General features: G+C 35.2%; 1 protein-coding gene across 3 annotated transcripts in view; it reads right to left on the bottom strand.

The window, feature by feature from the left end:
• Positions 1-1,570: 1,570 nt before the first annotated feature.
• Positions 1,571-17,123, bottom strand: part of LOC110453390 (maestro heat-like repeat-containing protein family member 1) — a 57,879-nt gene continuing 42,326 nt past the window's right edge. For 2 of the 3 annotated variants that reach the window (XM_021502314.1, XM_021502315.1), the window contains 12 exons: positions 16,013-16,150; positions 14,378-14,407; positions 9,448-9,527; positions 8,817-8,954; positions 7,396-7,516; positions 6,717-6,863; positions 5,835-6,023; positions 5,165-5,320; positions 4,544-4,678; positions 4,126-4,228; positions 2,800-2,865; positions 1,571-2,219 (listed from right to left, as the gene is read on the bottom strand). In XM_021502314.1, the coding sequence (XP_021357989.1) occupies positions 2,137-2,219; positions 2,800-2,865; positions 4,126-4,228; positions 4,544-4,678; positions 5,165-5,320; positions 5,835-6,023; positions 6,717-6,863; positions 7,396-7,516; positions 8,817-8,954; positions 9,448-9,527; positions 14,378-14,407; positions 16,013-16,150 (1,386 nt within the window). In that variant the 3' untranslated portion in view covers positions 1,571-2,136. The remainder of the gene's footprint in view (positions 2,220-2,799; positions 2,866-4,125; positions 4,229-4,543; positions 4,679-5,164; positions 5,321-5,834; positions 6,024-6,716; positions 6,864-7,395; positions 7,517-8,816; positions 8,955-9,447; positions 9,528-14,377; positions 14,408-16,012; positions 16,151-17,123) is intronic. The other variant, XM_021502316.1, reaches the window with a different exon arrangement.

The following is a 17,123-nucleotide window of genomic DNA, read 5'->3' as shown; positions in this document are numbered from 1 at the left end:
CCCCGCCCCCAATAAAATGGTGTGGGCAGAAAATTGTCTAAAGTATCATTTAACCATAAAACAACCCCTATTTGACTAGTATATTTTATGTGAAAATACTTATACCAATGAATGAATTAAACTTTAGAAAAATTAAAAGATTATTGAGAATTATGCAGATTTTAAATGCCAGAAATGAGGATGAAGAATTGGGCAAGTATAAACCATGAATTTAATTAATATTCAAGTAATATCAATGTATTTCTGACTTGCACACCTCTTTACAAATATTAATTTATCCAACATAGCTTTCTCATTATTACGTGAAATGTTCCACAACAAACTGAACTTTTTCTTTACCTGAATACTCAAACCTGGACAAGATTGTATATGTAAAACATTTAGTATTTTGTCAAAAAACTGGAAATTCTAGGCAAAGCTCAAGTTATTCATTAATATTACCAGCTGGACTTGTACTGCACCGAATGTTTAAATAATTTCAGGAGATGTATCATTAATTTTGTACCTAAAGTGTGCTAGGATTGATTTGCTAAAATATGTACATCACGTAATAAAATAACTTGAATAAATTAGCCTCTTGACTGCCACATTCATCCTGGTGTTCCTACCAAATTACACATTCAAACCAATAGCATTCATTCTGTATCAAATTGATACATAAATAATTTCAACCCTATTGATTGAATAGCTAGCTAGGCCATTCACTTCATGCTCTCCTCTGATGGACAAGTTAAAATAAATACTTTGCTTTTACGTAAAATTCCTCTGCAAATTTCCCAGTGACAAACAGAAGTAGAAAATGTCAATACTCTGAGCTCAATAGTCACAATACAATATCTGTTCCCATCTACATGTTTCTATATATATATATAGCTACTTATATTATTAACCTAAAATTGTTCTGGATGTAATCCTACACAGATATATCATTTTGTTTGACCTTATGAAGGTGCACACAACTGGACTCTTGGGATTTTTCAGACGATATCATTTGTCATGAAGAATGGAAGGCGTTATTCATAAAATACTGGACAACTTCAAAATACAAACGTTAGGCTTTGAATATATATTTTCATTCAGAGAATATAAATGAGTGAAATGACAAACCCTGCAAATTGGCTGACGTGTAAGATATGGAAGATGACATCCCAAAGCATTGATATTTGACTTCCTGAACACAAAAATGCAGAAAAAACATTCACTTGGAACTTAAGCTTTAAACAAAACAAGATTAACAGAAAAATATTAAACAGTACTGAAGTCGATACCATTATGATACTGTACTGTACTGAATGGCAAGAGTGATTTCAAGAGACTTGTCATATTAAATACCTGAAGTGTGCCAGGCCTGAATTATTTTAAAATGTGCACAATGCAATACGATGATTATAACTGACATTTTTGTTAAATAAATTATCTTTTTCGACAAATACATCCTTCCTAGTGTTCATGCCATATCACACTTAAAAAAAAAAAAGCAACATTCATTCAACATTTAATTTGAAACAAAAATATGCCATCTTACTGATGAAATAGCCAGCTTTAAATATGCTCTCCTCTAGAAGGCAAGGTTACAAAAAATCCCATAAATATCATTAATAAAACTCTGACTGACAAAAATGGTGAAATTCTCTCAAGTCTTGAACATCATAAACTTCATGTAGTGTTTACTTGAAGCTAATACAGTACATAAATATATAACTTAAGATGATAACTTTGTATCATTGACTGTTCTTGTCAGCTTTTCTTCACGTTTCTGATGATCCTTTGATTTTTCTTGAGCAGGTCAACTTGTACGCATTTCATTCAATAACTGAAGCGAACACGTCCTAAAGCATTCAATATCAGGTAAGCCCACTTCATAATCGAACAGAACGCTTCATAAATAATTCAATATTTGTTCAGCCTACTTTACCCTTTCACCACTGTAGACCATAATGGACTTTACCAGATCAGTGCATAGTAGAAGCTACTAAAGTGACATAGGGGTGAAAGGGTTAATAATGTAAGTGAACCACTTCGTAAATCTTTCAATATTTGTTGAGCCCGCTTCATATAGAAAACTCCTCATAAATCGTTCAATATTTGAAGAGCCCGTTTCATTGTCACATTCACTAGAGCTAGTTTGCAGTTCTTTCAGTATTCGTAGAGCAGACTTATAGCTTCCGCAGCCTTAGCTCGGACTTCAGGTGTGGAATCCTTCAGTAACATTATCAATGCTGCAAAGTAAACAAATATGTTGTGTTCAAGCAATCTTACAATTTTAAAGATATTTTTTTTTAATATAATCCCTATTGTTCATTTGCTACCACGCTTACTGCCAATGCATTTAATTTACCTCAATTGAATAATAATGGATGAAGGCTTAAAGCATCTAGGTCCATGTCAACAAATATTTCACAAATAGATTATAGGAGTGTCAATAACAGCATTATAAATATGTAAAAACCCTTACCTCTTTTCTACACAATGCCTTAAGTTCTCCCTCAAAATATCGACATTGAACCCCTTTATAATGCCAGGATTTATCTGGACATTTTGTTGGCAGTACAATAAAACTTTACTGCTCTTACTATATTTTTAAAGGAATTTTGTGTATTTATGAACAATATAATACTATTTTCAAAGACATTTATTAAATACTTGATATGTATTTTTTTAAACATTGTTTTTTTTAACACATTTGTGAATGTAAAATATTTGTACCATACTTCAAGGCATATCAGAGTGAAAAATGCTTCATTTAAGATAACACAGTAATGTCTGATCCCTTGACATATACATAGGAATTGTACTAACCTGAGCATATGTGTTCTTTGGAGATTAGTCCATGTTTTCCATTTGGTAAATTCACAAGTAAAAATCCTGTAATAGTGAAAAAGACAGAGAATTTCATAAGATTTTACATCCAGAAAAATTCATCTAAGGATAAAGGCGGCAATGGGTTCTGTGCCCTTGGCCGGGACATTAGCAAATGGTATTTGTTATTCCCCATTAACTCTTTCACCCCTAAAATTCCATAATGAACTATTCCAACCTTTGAATTATATATAAGAGATCAAATGTGTCTTCAGGGGTGAATGAGTTAAACAGTCAGCATTTTGGGTAATTGCAACAACTAAGTATTATATAATTAATGCGTTGTCAGAATAACGTGACCCGGTTAAATACTTCAGTGAGGTAGCACTATAAAGTCAGAATCAGCTTCAAGGTATCGCAACAAGACAAATACACCAACATATCACCTCTAATACACATGCATACATAAACCCTTTCACCACTGTAGACCATAATGGACTCAACCAGATCAATGCATGGTAGAGTTTACTAAAGTTACATAGGGGTGAAAGGGTTAAATTGACCTTAGATATAATTGCCATCCCGGTTTATGGTTATAAGGTTGCAAATTACCTATATTGAATGACCAATCAAATGTTATCTTACATCTCAAATGATGTAACATAGCACAATATGTCATGGATATACAAAACTTTGCAAATCATATTGATTCACCAATCAGATGTCATGTTACATCTTAAATAAATCTAAATAAAAGTAACATTTTTATATTCAATTCTGTAATTTTCCTTTTCTATAATTAACTTTTTCACCCCTGAAGACACATTTGAATTCCTCCAATTCAAAGGTTTGAATAGTTCATTATGAAATTTCAGGGGTGAATGAGTTAATTTGTAAACAAATTTAAGGATTCTTGTCCCACTATTATGTTTTTTTTGTGTATATACAGTAACCACCCTTTAACTTCTGTGTGGATATAACTTAAGCACAGTTGAGCCAGAACACTTCCGTTAACATGGTAACTCAATTAGTTAGATCAACAATAGTATAATAATCTGAGGCCCTGAGTTCAAATCCTGGTCCAGCCCCGATGAACATTTTCCATTCAGAACACTTGTTACTTTTATATATATAATTTTTTCCTCTTTATTATTTCTCTTTAAAGTTCCACAAAGTATGATTTTCTTTTTAGAAATGATTCATCAAAGCTATCGTTATGCCGAAAAAAACAGTTTCCAACATTTAGTTAGTTTCTGGCAGTGGTAAGGGGGTCCTTAAATAGTGTAGACGTTGCTGATAAAAGCTGCCAAACTGACCGGTACTCACCTATAAATAACGCTGCATTACTCTTTATCTCCGGCCACGAACTTTTGAAGAACGCAACACAACCCATTGCATAGAAGTTAACTTTATCTGGGAAATCTTGAATCTGAAACGATGAGGATATATTGTATTGATGAAAATATTTAATCTGAGGACACATCTTACCCTGCTTGTTATATCTAAAATTTTGATTATGACAATTGCTTAAATGCTGCAAATTGAGTCCAAACTGATCAAAATGCACTCAATAATTTCATTAAAATTAAAAATTACCAATATTACAGCAATAATGAAAAAACTTTTTTCAACAACAATTCTGAAACACCTTTTTTTAGCAACAAGTCTGAATCAATTTTTTTTAGCAACAATTCTGAAACAATTTTTCCCGAATGAAAACATAATTGAATAGAAATTTACTTACTAATACTTTTGATAGGTCATTCATAAACTCTCCGTAATGTAAGTTACCATCCTCAAGTAGGTGTTTCTGGAATTTGCTGTTAACATCCTCCGACTCCATGAGGGGGCCAAGCTGTCTCAATGCTCCTTTACAGGCCTGAAGAGTGATGTTATTTAAAAATTATTTTACTTTTTATAATTTACATGGATGGATATATGGTACCATATAGTGGTAATCAATGTTCATTGTTGATGGAATTGTTTGTCACTCAATCTGTCCATAGTGCATTATAGTGGTAATCAATGTTTGGTGTTGATGGAATGGGTTGTCACTCATCCTTTATATGGTTCATTTTAGTGGTTATAATAGCTCATGATAAATTAATGTTCCTAGTTGATATTGAGTAATGCTTATTTTACTACGACACCAGGAAAACAAGGAAATAGCTAGCAAGGCCCTAGAATCCATTTAAACTTTACCTAAAAGTAAATTCCCAGTCATGATTCATAAAATAGTGAGAGAAAACATTTCCGATAAAAACGTATGAAATTGTATTTGAAATTTTGTTATTAAAGTTTATACATTTATTTCAACATGCTTACAAGTATGACCTTGATGAACCGTTACAGAATGAGTACGTACCTTGATGACCTCCTTTTTGGGGTCGTTCAGGTGAAGCAGGAGGCTGACAAGGTTGCTGTGGATCTGTTCCAAGAACGGAGCCTTGGAGGGGCCATCCCCAAACCGGGACAGATTCCCAAACAGGATGTACGACTGAGCTCGGACTCCCTCCTTCTCCTGGATAAGTTTATAATGTTTGTAGTAGCAATTTGATCACTTCGTAAATCGTAGCAGTAAGCAACAACCTGCTATTCTAATGAAGTGGGAAATATTCCCCTAACAGGCTTGGGCAAAAGTGTCTTCCAGAGTTTCTTTTGTTTCCAAAATTCACTTGTTCTGTCAAACTTAACACCTAAATGTTAAGGACTTTTTTTTCTTTAACTATTAGCTACAAGGGTATTACCTGAACTTCAGAATTTTTTTTTTTTAAATCAATTTTTATGATGTAATACTTTCCATAACTTTAGTATGCATATATATGACCTAAATCCCATCTTTTGAGCCCCAAAAACAAAGGATTTTAATAATCCTGCCTTCCTTCCCCTCACCGTAATCCCGATGAACAAGATCTCGTAAACATCACTTTTTCTTTCCTCGCTGTTACACCAGCAAGCTTGAAAACTTTGTGTAGAGCTCTATTCTACGACCCATACCTGACACAACCTGAAGTTGACATAGGAAATGATGATACCTTTTCAAAGCAGGGTCGTATCCTGAGAGCCACGTTGATGAGGATGGCCCGGATGTGGCTCTCATCTATCTCTGGCAGAACACGGGACAATCCGCTCATTGCCTGGATTGTGATGTCATCGTCTGGGTCCTCTTTGTCATCCATACCAGCCATCATGGCCGACAGCACCGTAGTGGAATACCTCTGGACCTGAAATACATTTGATTGTTAGTTTTCTTAATGGAAAATTTTGCTGGACATCCAATGGCAGTAATGAGGTTTTCATGTAGAGGATCTTACATGCATATCCCATGTTATATTGAATTTATTATCAAACAAGTTTAATAATTTGTTCTGACAAGAGCCTTTGGAAAATTCAAAATTGGGGGGAAAAAATCTAACACAATTATGTGTTATCAGCTGACTCTATATAGGTCAAAACCAAAGTACTCCGATCATAGTATTGTAATTCCGCACAGTGCAAAGTAGGTCCAGATTAAATAATGGACAGTTTTAAATGTAATGAAAATGACAAAATTAAACTTCAAATATTCATTTAATAGCAAAAACATAAAAATTTATCAGAGAAAAATGCAATTTTGACCAATCGTTGCACTTTTATGTTTTGTTACACGTGTGTATTACCATTTTTAACCCTTTCACCACTATAGACCATAATGGACTCATCCATATCAATGCATGGTAGAGTTTACTAAAGTTACATAGGGGTGAAAGGGTTAAGACATGGACATACGAGATATGACATCAGATCAGTTAAGTTATGAAACAGGTTAAGTGTCGTTGAAATTTATCTAAAATTCACAATACTGTGTAGTTATAATTGTGCCATGAAACAGAACATTTCTGAGGCAAGGTCGGTATCTTTATAACACTTAGGCCTACCTGGTCCTGTCCCATGGACGACACATTGCCCAGCCCGCGGATACATAGCATGCGTACGACGTGAGAGGAATCGACGAGTCGCCCCAACAGACTGTTCATCACCAGCTCCACTAGGGTATCATCATCTGCACATTTCTGGTTGATCAACTGTTAACAAAAATAAAAGATACAGAGTTTTATACTACTACTAACAGAACACAATTCATCTCCAGCACACATGCAGGCATACACACATAGGGAGATATAAGCCAGGTGGCATAGTACATGTAGTTAGTGCCTGATAAGGCAGCTCCTGCGAATTCCTCAAAACTGTATTGATTAATGTATATGCTAATTGTATTCATTGTATTAAATTGTATATCTATGTACTGTAAAGCACTTTAGAGTGGCTTATGTTAGCTAGATAGTATAGGGCGCTATATCGAATGTTGTATATTTATTTTATTTAATGCAAGGACACACAGACTTTCTGTTTCAACACACACAGAAATACAAGTTTCATGGACCACAATCCTATGAACACAGATATGTCAATCAATTGTAGTCAAGGAAAACTGAAGACAAGAAAATATGTTGGTCATAAATATTTACCAACGAGGGCATGTTTTATACCCTCATTTTCAGCACTGGCATATTGAGTAGAAATTAAGCAGTATGATGTTTTTATGAAATTGTATACCTCGGCAAAGAAGGCTGCAGTGGTGACCCTCTGTGTTTCGTAGAGACTGGACAGAGAGGAAGTAAGGCAGGCAACGATCTGTGAGGTATGGGGCCCTGCCACTGTACTGGTTACTATCAGTCTACAGGTAAAAAAAACTCACAGGTAAAAATCTTAAATATCGGGGTAGGTACAAAACTCACAGGTAAATACCTTTAATAAACAGGTACAAAACTCACAGGTAAATATCTTAAACAGGTACACAACTCACAGATAAATATCTTAAACAGGTACAAAACTCACAGGTAAATACCTTAAACAGGTACAAAACTCACAGGTTAATATCTCAAACAGGTACGAAACTCAAAGGTAAATACCTTATATAGGTACAAAACTCACAGGTAAATACCTTAAACAGGTACAAAACTCACAGGTAAATACCTTAAACAGGTACAAAACTCGCAGGTAAATACCTTAAACAGATACAAAACTCACAGGAAAATATCTTAAACAGGTACAAACCTCACAGGTAAATATCTTAAACAGGTACAAAACTCACAGGTAAATACCTTAAACAGGTACGAAACTCACAGATAAATATCTTAAATAGGTACAAAACTCACAGGTAAATATCTTAAACAGGTACACAACTCACAGATAAATATCTTAAATAGGTACAAAACTCACAGGTAAATACATCTTAAATAGGTACAAAACTCACAGGTAAATACCTTAAACAGGTACAAAACTCACAGGTATATACCTTAAACAGGTACGAAACTCACAGATAAATATCTTAAACAGGTACAAAACTCACAGGTAAATACCTTAAATAGGTACAAACCTCACAGGTAAATACCTTAAACAGGTACAAACCTCACAGGTAAATACCTTAAACAGGTACGAAACTCACAGGTACATGTAAATACCTTAAACAGGTACAAAACTCACAGGTAAATACCTTAAACAGGTACATAACTCACAGGTATATACCTTAAACAGGTACAAAAACATGCAGGTTATAACTACTCACAGGTACAGATTCAAACTCAATGCCCTTGAGCCATCCTGGTATATATGTAATTGATATACACAGTGAAGAACATGCAGTACAATATATATACAGCTATACATTGTTATGTATCCTGGGAATTTTGACATACTATGAGCTTTTCCGTGATTCAATAAAAAGAACGAGCTAAAAAAATTGACATTGCATTCGTAACAGGAAGGAGAGTAGTGTGCTTACCCCCGGGATCAAACCTGCGATCCCTTAGGTTCCTAGACGGACACTCTACCACTGAGACAAAGAGAAATTCCCTACAGAGCAAAGCTAGAAGGGCGACCGTAATCCTATATGTATACAATTAAAATCTACCATACATTAAATGATCAAAATCATTTCAATGAACCTACATGTACACCAATCCACATAACTTTACCTGGTGAGCGTTGTAAAGGCCTCGGTATAATTGTCCTCATCCTCTAGTTTACCCCAGCACTCCTCCTCCTCGAGACCCTCTTGGATGTCCTTCGTCTTTGTCCGCTCCAGAAATGACTTAAATGCTGCTACAGCCGACCTGGAAAAAAGCACAGACCAGTGTAAAATCTTTCCTATTGAATTCCCTACAGATATCTTACTTATGCTTACTGTATTTGATGTAATTGCACAGGTTGATGACAAGTGAAGTGCATTTAAATTAAGCACATTTTCCCCACACACAATATACATATTTCTTTTACTATTTGCTCCACAGCAGAGAGACACAAAGGTCTCTTTAGCCTACTCCCCTGCTCAGTGCTGATGTCCCAATTAATCAAGCAAACGCATATGAATATCATTCTGAACGATTGCATTGGCCACATTGTTTTTGTTTCATATTCTCATGCACAGAGCCTAAGTTGGCAGTGGAAATTGTCTAATTCACAAAACCAATGAGACGACTTCTAGAATTCCAAGAATTCATTTTACATTTCTAAAATCCTTCAGGGGGCACCCTTATTAAAACAGTACTTACTGACTACATAGCTACAGCTAGAAAGGTAGATATTGTGGAAGAAAACAGTACTTACTGACTACAGGTGGGTATTTTTGGAGATGAGGCGGCCAAAGCTGCAGCCCGTTTCTTATCCTTTGGTTTTTCCTCTCTGTCCTGCAACAGATGACAATTTATCTATTTAATTTATAAACATATGGCATGATGAAATGAATTTAAAACATTTGAACTGTTTCAAACAGGCTAACAGGCCCAGAGATAGCATCATAATTCTTAAAGAGTTTCAGAACTGAGCAATAGATATATATTTAGTAAGTTTACTCCTTGCAAGATTCAATTAATCTGATTTTGTAAAATAAATTAATTGAACTGTATGTACTTAATGGAGTTCATTCATATTTTGGTGCTTAGGTAGGTACTGCGATCAAAACAAACGATGTTATTAATGGCCTAGAAATAAGCAGTTGTATCATGTTTGTCACCTTGAAACATATAAAGGGTTACATTTTAGTGTAAGTGCAAGTCTATAGGGACCAAATTAGCACTTCACAGGGGAAGAATTACCCATACAAGATTATTAAATACCTCGTTAATTTCAAACAGACAGCATCATTACCTGTTTATCTGTTCTGCTATAGGGATTTCTAGTACATTTATAAATATAACAATAAATCTGCAGTTACTGTATATATACTACCTTCAACATAATAAGCACCCAGGGCTCATAGCAATATGGGAAATTTAGAATGATTACAGCACCTTCCAAAAGCCATAATTGGCACCATTTTTCAAGCAAATCAGTAAAATATGGTAAAGGGATGAGAAGATTGGAACAAAAAGTAAGGATAGGGTTGTCTACATGGGAAAGGGGCAATTACTGGGACAAATACGGTAATACCTGAAATGACAAATTCAACACAACAGTGATTTTCCACACTAATATATTATGTATAACCCTTAATTAAGCCGCGGTCACATCTTACGGTCACGCACGTAGTTGACCGTAGTGGGGGATGACCGTGGTTGACTGTATTAGACAATAGGTGACCTTAGTTAAACATATTAAAGGTAGTTAGACATAGTTCAACGTAGTTATAAACTGAACATAACTTAACCCTACTTCACCCCAGTTAACAGTACTCACTCTACTGTGGACGTACTTCAAACGTAGACTAACCCTAGTAGTTGTCCCTATTTGACCCTACTTGACCGTAGTGCCAGGCTACTTACAGTCAACTACAGTAAACACTATGTTCAACTACAGTAAACACTAGTCAAGTAGGGTCAAATACGGTCAACTAGGGTCAACTACGTTCAAACTACGATCACAGTAGTGTCTTGGCATCCAAACTCACTGTAGAGATATTTTGAACATGCTGAAAATTTTTGGGCTAACCACGGTCAAATCATGGGTTTCATGGTGTTCAAACTATATCTATAACTACATTGAACCACGTCTAACTACGTTTTATTACGTTTAACTAAGGTCACCTACAGTCTAATACAGTCAACTACAGTCATCCCCACTACGGTCAACTACGGTCATCCCCACTACGGTCAACTACATGTGTGACTGTAAGATGTGACTGCTGCATCAAGGGTTGAGACTAGGAGATTCTCCAGCTAAACAACTGTGTGATTTCATGTCAACAATGCATTGAGCCTGTAATGTCAACATTCTATTATATCTTTCGCTGTAATATACATAATTGTAAGCTTTTTAGCTTTTGGAGATGTCTTGATTGTATTTCATTTACTTATTTACATACATGACAGGGTCAACAGGGTCAGAAAAATAAGATTGATCCACCTCTTTGAATTGAGATTGGGAATCTCTAACTCATTCACCCCTGAAGTTTAATAATGAACTATTCCATCTTCGAGTTGGAAGAGTTCAAATGGGTCTTCAGGGGTGAATGAGTTGAGATTCTGAAGTTGATAAACACTCTGCAAGCCTCATGTTCAGCAACTTAATAATCTTCCTCCTAGGATTGAGATTCCCCTATCTCAACCCTCAAAGGGGTAAAAGATTCTATTAATCTTTTAATCAAACATTGAATGTTACACTTGTCTTTTTCAGCAGAAATGCAAAACAACACTAGACAAAGCTATAGCTCTATAGAGTTCCAATAAGGCACTCTGTCTCAGCAGAAATACAGGCAAACTTTTATTAAATGCTGCTGCTATCAGCAAAGCTCTTAAAAGTAAAAGCATCTGAAGCATAAATTCATTTATTTATGTATGTCAAAAGAGTGTTTCCAAAACAAAATTTCTATGCATACCATGCAAGGGCATTGAAATGTTTTGATAATTCAACAAATTAGACCACATATACAGTGACATGTAGACACTAAGAAATCTGAAGGAATACTTGTTGCAAAAAAGCAGAAAATAAATATTTTTTATGGTTCAATAAGAGAATTAACAATTTCACTGAACAAAAGCTAGATAAAATAAAAGTTCCACTGACTACAATAAAATGTCCACTACATGCAAAAGAAACTCTCAAAGAGTTTCCGGAATATATTGGTAAAATTTTAGTCTTTTGATCTGTGACATAGTTAATTGGGTGGTGCAGTGGATAGCACAACTGCATTTCACCAAGACTGCCGAGGTTTGATTCCCTATCAACCGTGAAAAGGTACAAAGTCTGACCCAAGAGGGATAATCATGTGATTCACTGAGATAACTCCAAAGTGTTGGACAGAGAGAGCAATATGTTCAAGCGGCAGATAAAAGAAGTCATCTGGATACGCCGCAGTGAGTCAGTTCTAAATCGAGATGAGGGGGCTCATAGACTCTCGCACACCTATGACCAAGTATTAAACAAAGCTAGTAGCTGAATCGATTCATCATTTTTTACATGTATAAAAACTAATTGTTTATTAATACTTATAGTGTATCTGAATCGACTTTCATTATATATTGCTAACTTATGAATATTTTACACCTTTGTGTACATACGCTTCACTGGTCATTTGTCTGATGAAAGTGACAGGGTACGTATCATACTTTTCACCGAAACGTTACACATAAACATTTACTGGTTGTGATACATAACCTTTCTACTATAGGGACTAGGATCATTTGTAGATGGGTACAAGTCATTTGTTTAATGGGACATTGTGGATGACAATATTTCAGGGTGGAAGGAAACCGAAACGCACATCTTCAGACGCTCTACAAAACAAAGATAAGCTACACCGGTGTACATTTGTTTATTGGGATGTTGTGGATGACAATATTTCAGGGTGGAAGAAAACCGAAACGCACATCTTCAGACGCTCTACAAAACAAAGATATGCTACTCCAGTGTGCATCTTACCATTTCATCAAACATCTAAAATAGCTACAAAAACACAACACTGAAGAATATACTAAATGTATTCTACACAACACAGACAGACTACACCAATCACATTTCAACAAGATCACTGATGAACTTCTGCGTAAGATGACACTTTTGTACGGCCCAGCATGTAATCATTGATTAGCACCAGTGTCAAAAAAATTCTAATGAAGATTGTCCGATACAAATATTCAATTTCCCACTTCCAATATTAACTCTTTCACCCCTGAAATTTCATAATGAACTATTCCAACCTTGGAATTGGAAGGGTTCAAATGAGTAGTCAGGGGTGAATGAGTTAACAGTAATGATAAGATTTATGTTAAATATTACGTGTTTAATAGTTTCATAATAATGTGCAAAAGTAATGTTGTTGTTCTTCGCTATGTTAGTTTAAGATGGTGGAGTTTTCCAAACAGAATCGCTGTGAAGATTACTTGCATATTTAATGGTTTAAAGTTGGTATATAGTTCAAGCACTAACACGCTGGATATACTGAATTGACATTAACTAAGGATTCTATGAGAAAGCATTAATGTATGTCAACCCTAATCAAAGTTACATCATGTTCAAGATAATTTTATTTAAATTGAATAAAAAAATATGAATATTTAAGAAATTCTTAATTTGATAAAAAATTACATCTTAAATTATATAATGACTTCGCATGTGCGAAGATATCACTTTTATTATTGACCAATCAGAACTGTGCATTCTATTCACTGCATTGAAAACATCAGATTTTTTTGTTCAGATGCAAATGAAGTGACTGTAGAAAAAGTCATTGTTTTGATTCATCATGCTACCTACACTAATGTATTTACTTAACTATGCCATCAATTACATTTTTGAAAGCAAATCTTCCCAGATAATTGCAGACAAAGCGCAATTGCATTTAGCAGCCAATTCAAAATGACGCACTGTGAGCACTGTTGTCAAGCATGACATCATAAGAGTATGATGCCCAATTGAATTTTATAAGCTCTCTGCACTTTATTAAAGCCATAAAAAAAAATCGTCTTCTAGTGACATGTCAATTTAACTTGCTCAACTTTTGATCATAGAAGATGCTAAATGGTTTCCTCCTTTTAACTCATTCACCCCTGAAGACACATTTGAACTCTTCCAATTCAAATGTTGGAATAGTTCATTATGAAATTTCAGGGGTAAATGAGTTAAATACCACAAATATTTCATCTGTATAGCATTATATACCTGTTTTTGTCAGAATTCTGCCACGTTTGTGAAAAATATATAATATATTCATAAGGAAATCATCAAATATTCTTTACGTACGATGTATCATAGGTCATGTACTTTGAACTGACTTTTCCATCTGAAAATTATCAATCAACATCATATAATTTTAAGTTCACTTCTTATTGGAACTCCATTTACCATAAATCTATCAAACAAACTGGACACTTTCCTGTTTTATTCCAACTTTTTAATTTCTGCTTTCATAGGCAAGCTGCCAATATGTTTTTGTAATATCAATCCTAGCTGACTTCTAGTGTCCCATATATGTCAAAAACATTCTGACAAACAGAAGCAGAAGTATAGGAAAAAAGCATGCAATATCTAGTTATACATTATAAAATAAATATTTAGAAAAATATGTACAAAATGCATCATTATTTACACATTGATCACATACCTGAGGAAACAACTTTTGTCTCAATGTTTTCTGTGGTAAAAGTAATGTTGTAATAATTAGCACTCAAAAGAATATGTTTCGAACAAGAGGCTCAGACAGCCTGGATGAACAGACGTACGATTGACGACAGACGGACGAAGGACGACAGACGCCGCACTATGGGCCAGGTGAGCTAATAAAAAAATGTTTTTCATATATAGCTTACACATGACAGGCACTGGGTTCGATCCCCGAAATCGTCGTACACATGGAATATTCAGAGAAAGTGTTTTTCTCCTGCCCACACAACTCCAACAACCCAGGTTGAGTATAAATTGGTCTGGGGTGGATGTTGCGGTATCTGTGCTGTAGCATTCAAGTGAGGTTGCACTATATAAATGATGCTGATGGAAGCACAGTCCCACTATGAACTGAACACATTACATCTCCAGCACACATGCAGGCATATATACACATATTGGGAGATATTAGCCAGGTGGCATAGGACTAGTAGCTAGCGCCTGATATGGCAGCTCCTGCAAATTCCTCAAATTGTATTGATTAATGTATATGCTTATTTCATAAATTGTATATCTATGTACTGTAAAGCACTTTCGAGTGGCTTATGTTAGCTCAATAGGGCGCTATATCAAATGCTGTATATTATTATTATTACAGTAACCTTTCCCCGAGTTTCCGTTTGGATTCACCTGTTGCATGGTTAGGCAGGGATACTTCTGTTTACCAGGTAGCTTAGTCGGTTCAGCAATGTTATTACAATCTGAAGTCCAGGATTCAAATCCCAATCTAGCCCCACTGATTTATCTTTACACTACGAACACTATTGTTGCTGATTATATTTTGCCTACTTCATTCACTTATTATTTCTCATAAAGCTATTAAGGTCCCGCAAGGTATAGTTTTCTTTTCAGAAATGATTTATCAACGCTTTAGTCAGTTTCCAACGCTTAGTTACAGTTTCTGGCAGTGATATCGGGATCACCAAGGCAAAAATATAATTTCTATGTTTTTTTGTGATTCACAATCTGTACAGCCTGCACACTTTGCATTCAGAGAGACTGTGACCTTTACCTTGCTATTATAATGAAGGTCAATGACCTTGACTTTATACCTCATGCTAGCTTTTTCTCATCCTCGACACTCCAGGGGTTAACCCTTTCACCCCTATGTAACTTTAGTAGACTCTACCATGCATTGATCTGGATGAGTCCATTATGGTCTACAGTGGTGAAAGGGTTAAATATGCTTACTTTAGCTCTCTGCACCACTGGAATATGTCATGATAGTAAAATTGAAGGCAACGCGGTTACATATTTATTTGAGCTCATGTAAAAAATCCTGACCAATTGCCAGGCTGATACCTGTCCTTTGAAGATCACAGAGGAGCGACACCCGACTTTAAAGCCAGTCAATTTTACTGTTAGGTGACTGCGAAATTGTTTTGATGTCATCAAATGATCAAACTAGTCTTCTTGTCTTATCCATAAGGTGGTGCACACTAAACTCATTCACCCCTGATGACACATTTGAACTCTTCCAATTCAAAGGTTGGAATAGTTCATTATGAAATTTCAGGGGTGAATGAGTTAACCTTAGCCAATGAGGGAGAAGTTTTCTTGTGATTTGTGTACTTACAGATTTCTGTTTGAGTGGTTTGACCCCGACAGATGACCCCATCCGTAACACGAGGGCAGCAAACAATCGGTGGTAGTTCTTATTCACCTGTTCCTCCGTCTCCTCAACGTCAAATATCACCTTCATAGCACATGTAACCTGGAATAGAAACACAAGTTCTCTTAATACTCGATATAATGACCCTCATTTACACGTCCAATATCACCTTCATAGCACATGTAACCTGGAATAGACACACAAGTTCACTTAATACTCGATATAATGACCCTCGTTTACACGTCAGATATCACCTTCATAGCACATGTAACCTGGAATAGAACCACAAGTTCACTTAATACTCGATATAATGACCCTCATTTACACGTCCAATATCACCTTCATAGCACATGTAACCTGGAATAGACACACAAGTTCACTTAATACTCGATATAATGACCCTCATTTACACGTCAAATATCACCTTCATAGAACATGTAACCTGGAATATAAACACAAGTTCACTTAATACTCGATATAATGACCCTCGTTTACACGTCAGATATCACCTTCATAGCACATGTAACCTGGAATAGAAACACAAGTTCAGTTAATGCTCGATATTATGACCCTCATTTCATTTGCCACCTCATTTACTGTCAAGATTTTTTAATGTCCCTTTTTCTGATTTATTAAGAATTTCCTTTATATATTTCCCTCAATTCATTGCCAAACCCCTTTATAACGCCAAATTTTCTCTGGACAAATGGTGGCAGTATAATGAAGTTTTACTATATCAGCAACAAACATGAAATTGTAAATATCACCTTCATTGCACACATTATCTAATATATAAACACAAGTTCACCTTCTTAGCACATGTAACCTGGAATATAAACACAAGTTCACTTAATACTCGATATAATGACCCTCGTTTACACGTCAGATATCACCTTCATAGCACATGTAACCTGGAATAGAAACACAAGTTCACTTAATACTCGATATAATGACCCTCATTTCATTTGTCACCTCATTTACAGTCAAGATATTTTGATATCCTCTTTTCTGGTTTTATTAAGAATTCCTTAATATATTTCCCTCAATTCATCGTCAAACCCCTTCATAAAGTAAA

This window comes from Mizuhopecten yessoensis, unplaced genomic scaffold (assembly GCF_002113885.1).
Source record: "Mizuhopecten yessoensis strain PY_sf001 unplaced genomic scaffold, ASM211388v2 scaffold7283, whole genome shotgun sequence".
NCBI classification, from domain to species: domain Eukaryota; kingdom Metazoa; phylum Mollusca; class Bivalvia; order Pectinida; family Pectinidae; genus Mizuhopecten; species Mizuhopecten yessoensis.
The sequence above is the reverse complement of the archived record's forward strand: the minus strand, read 5'-3'. Positions and strand labels throughout refer to the sequence as shown.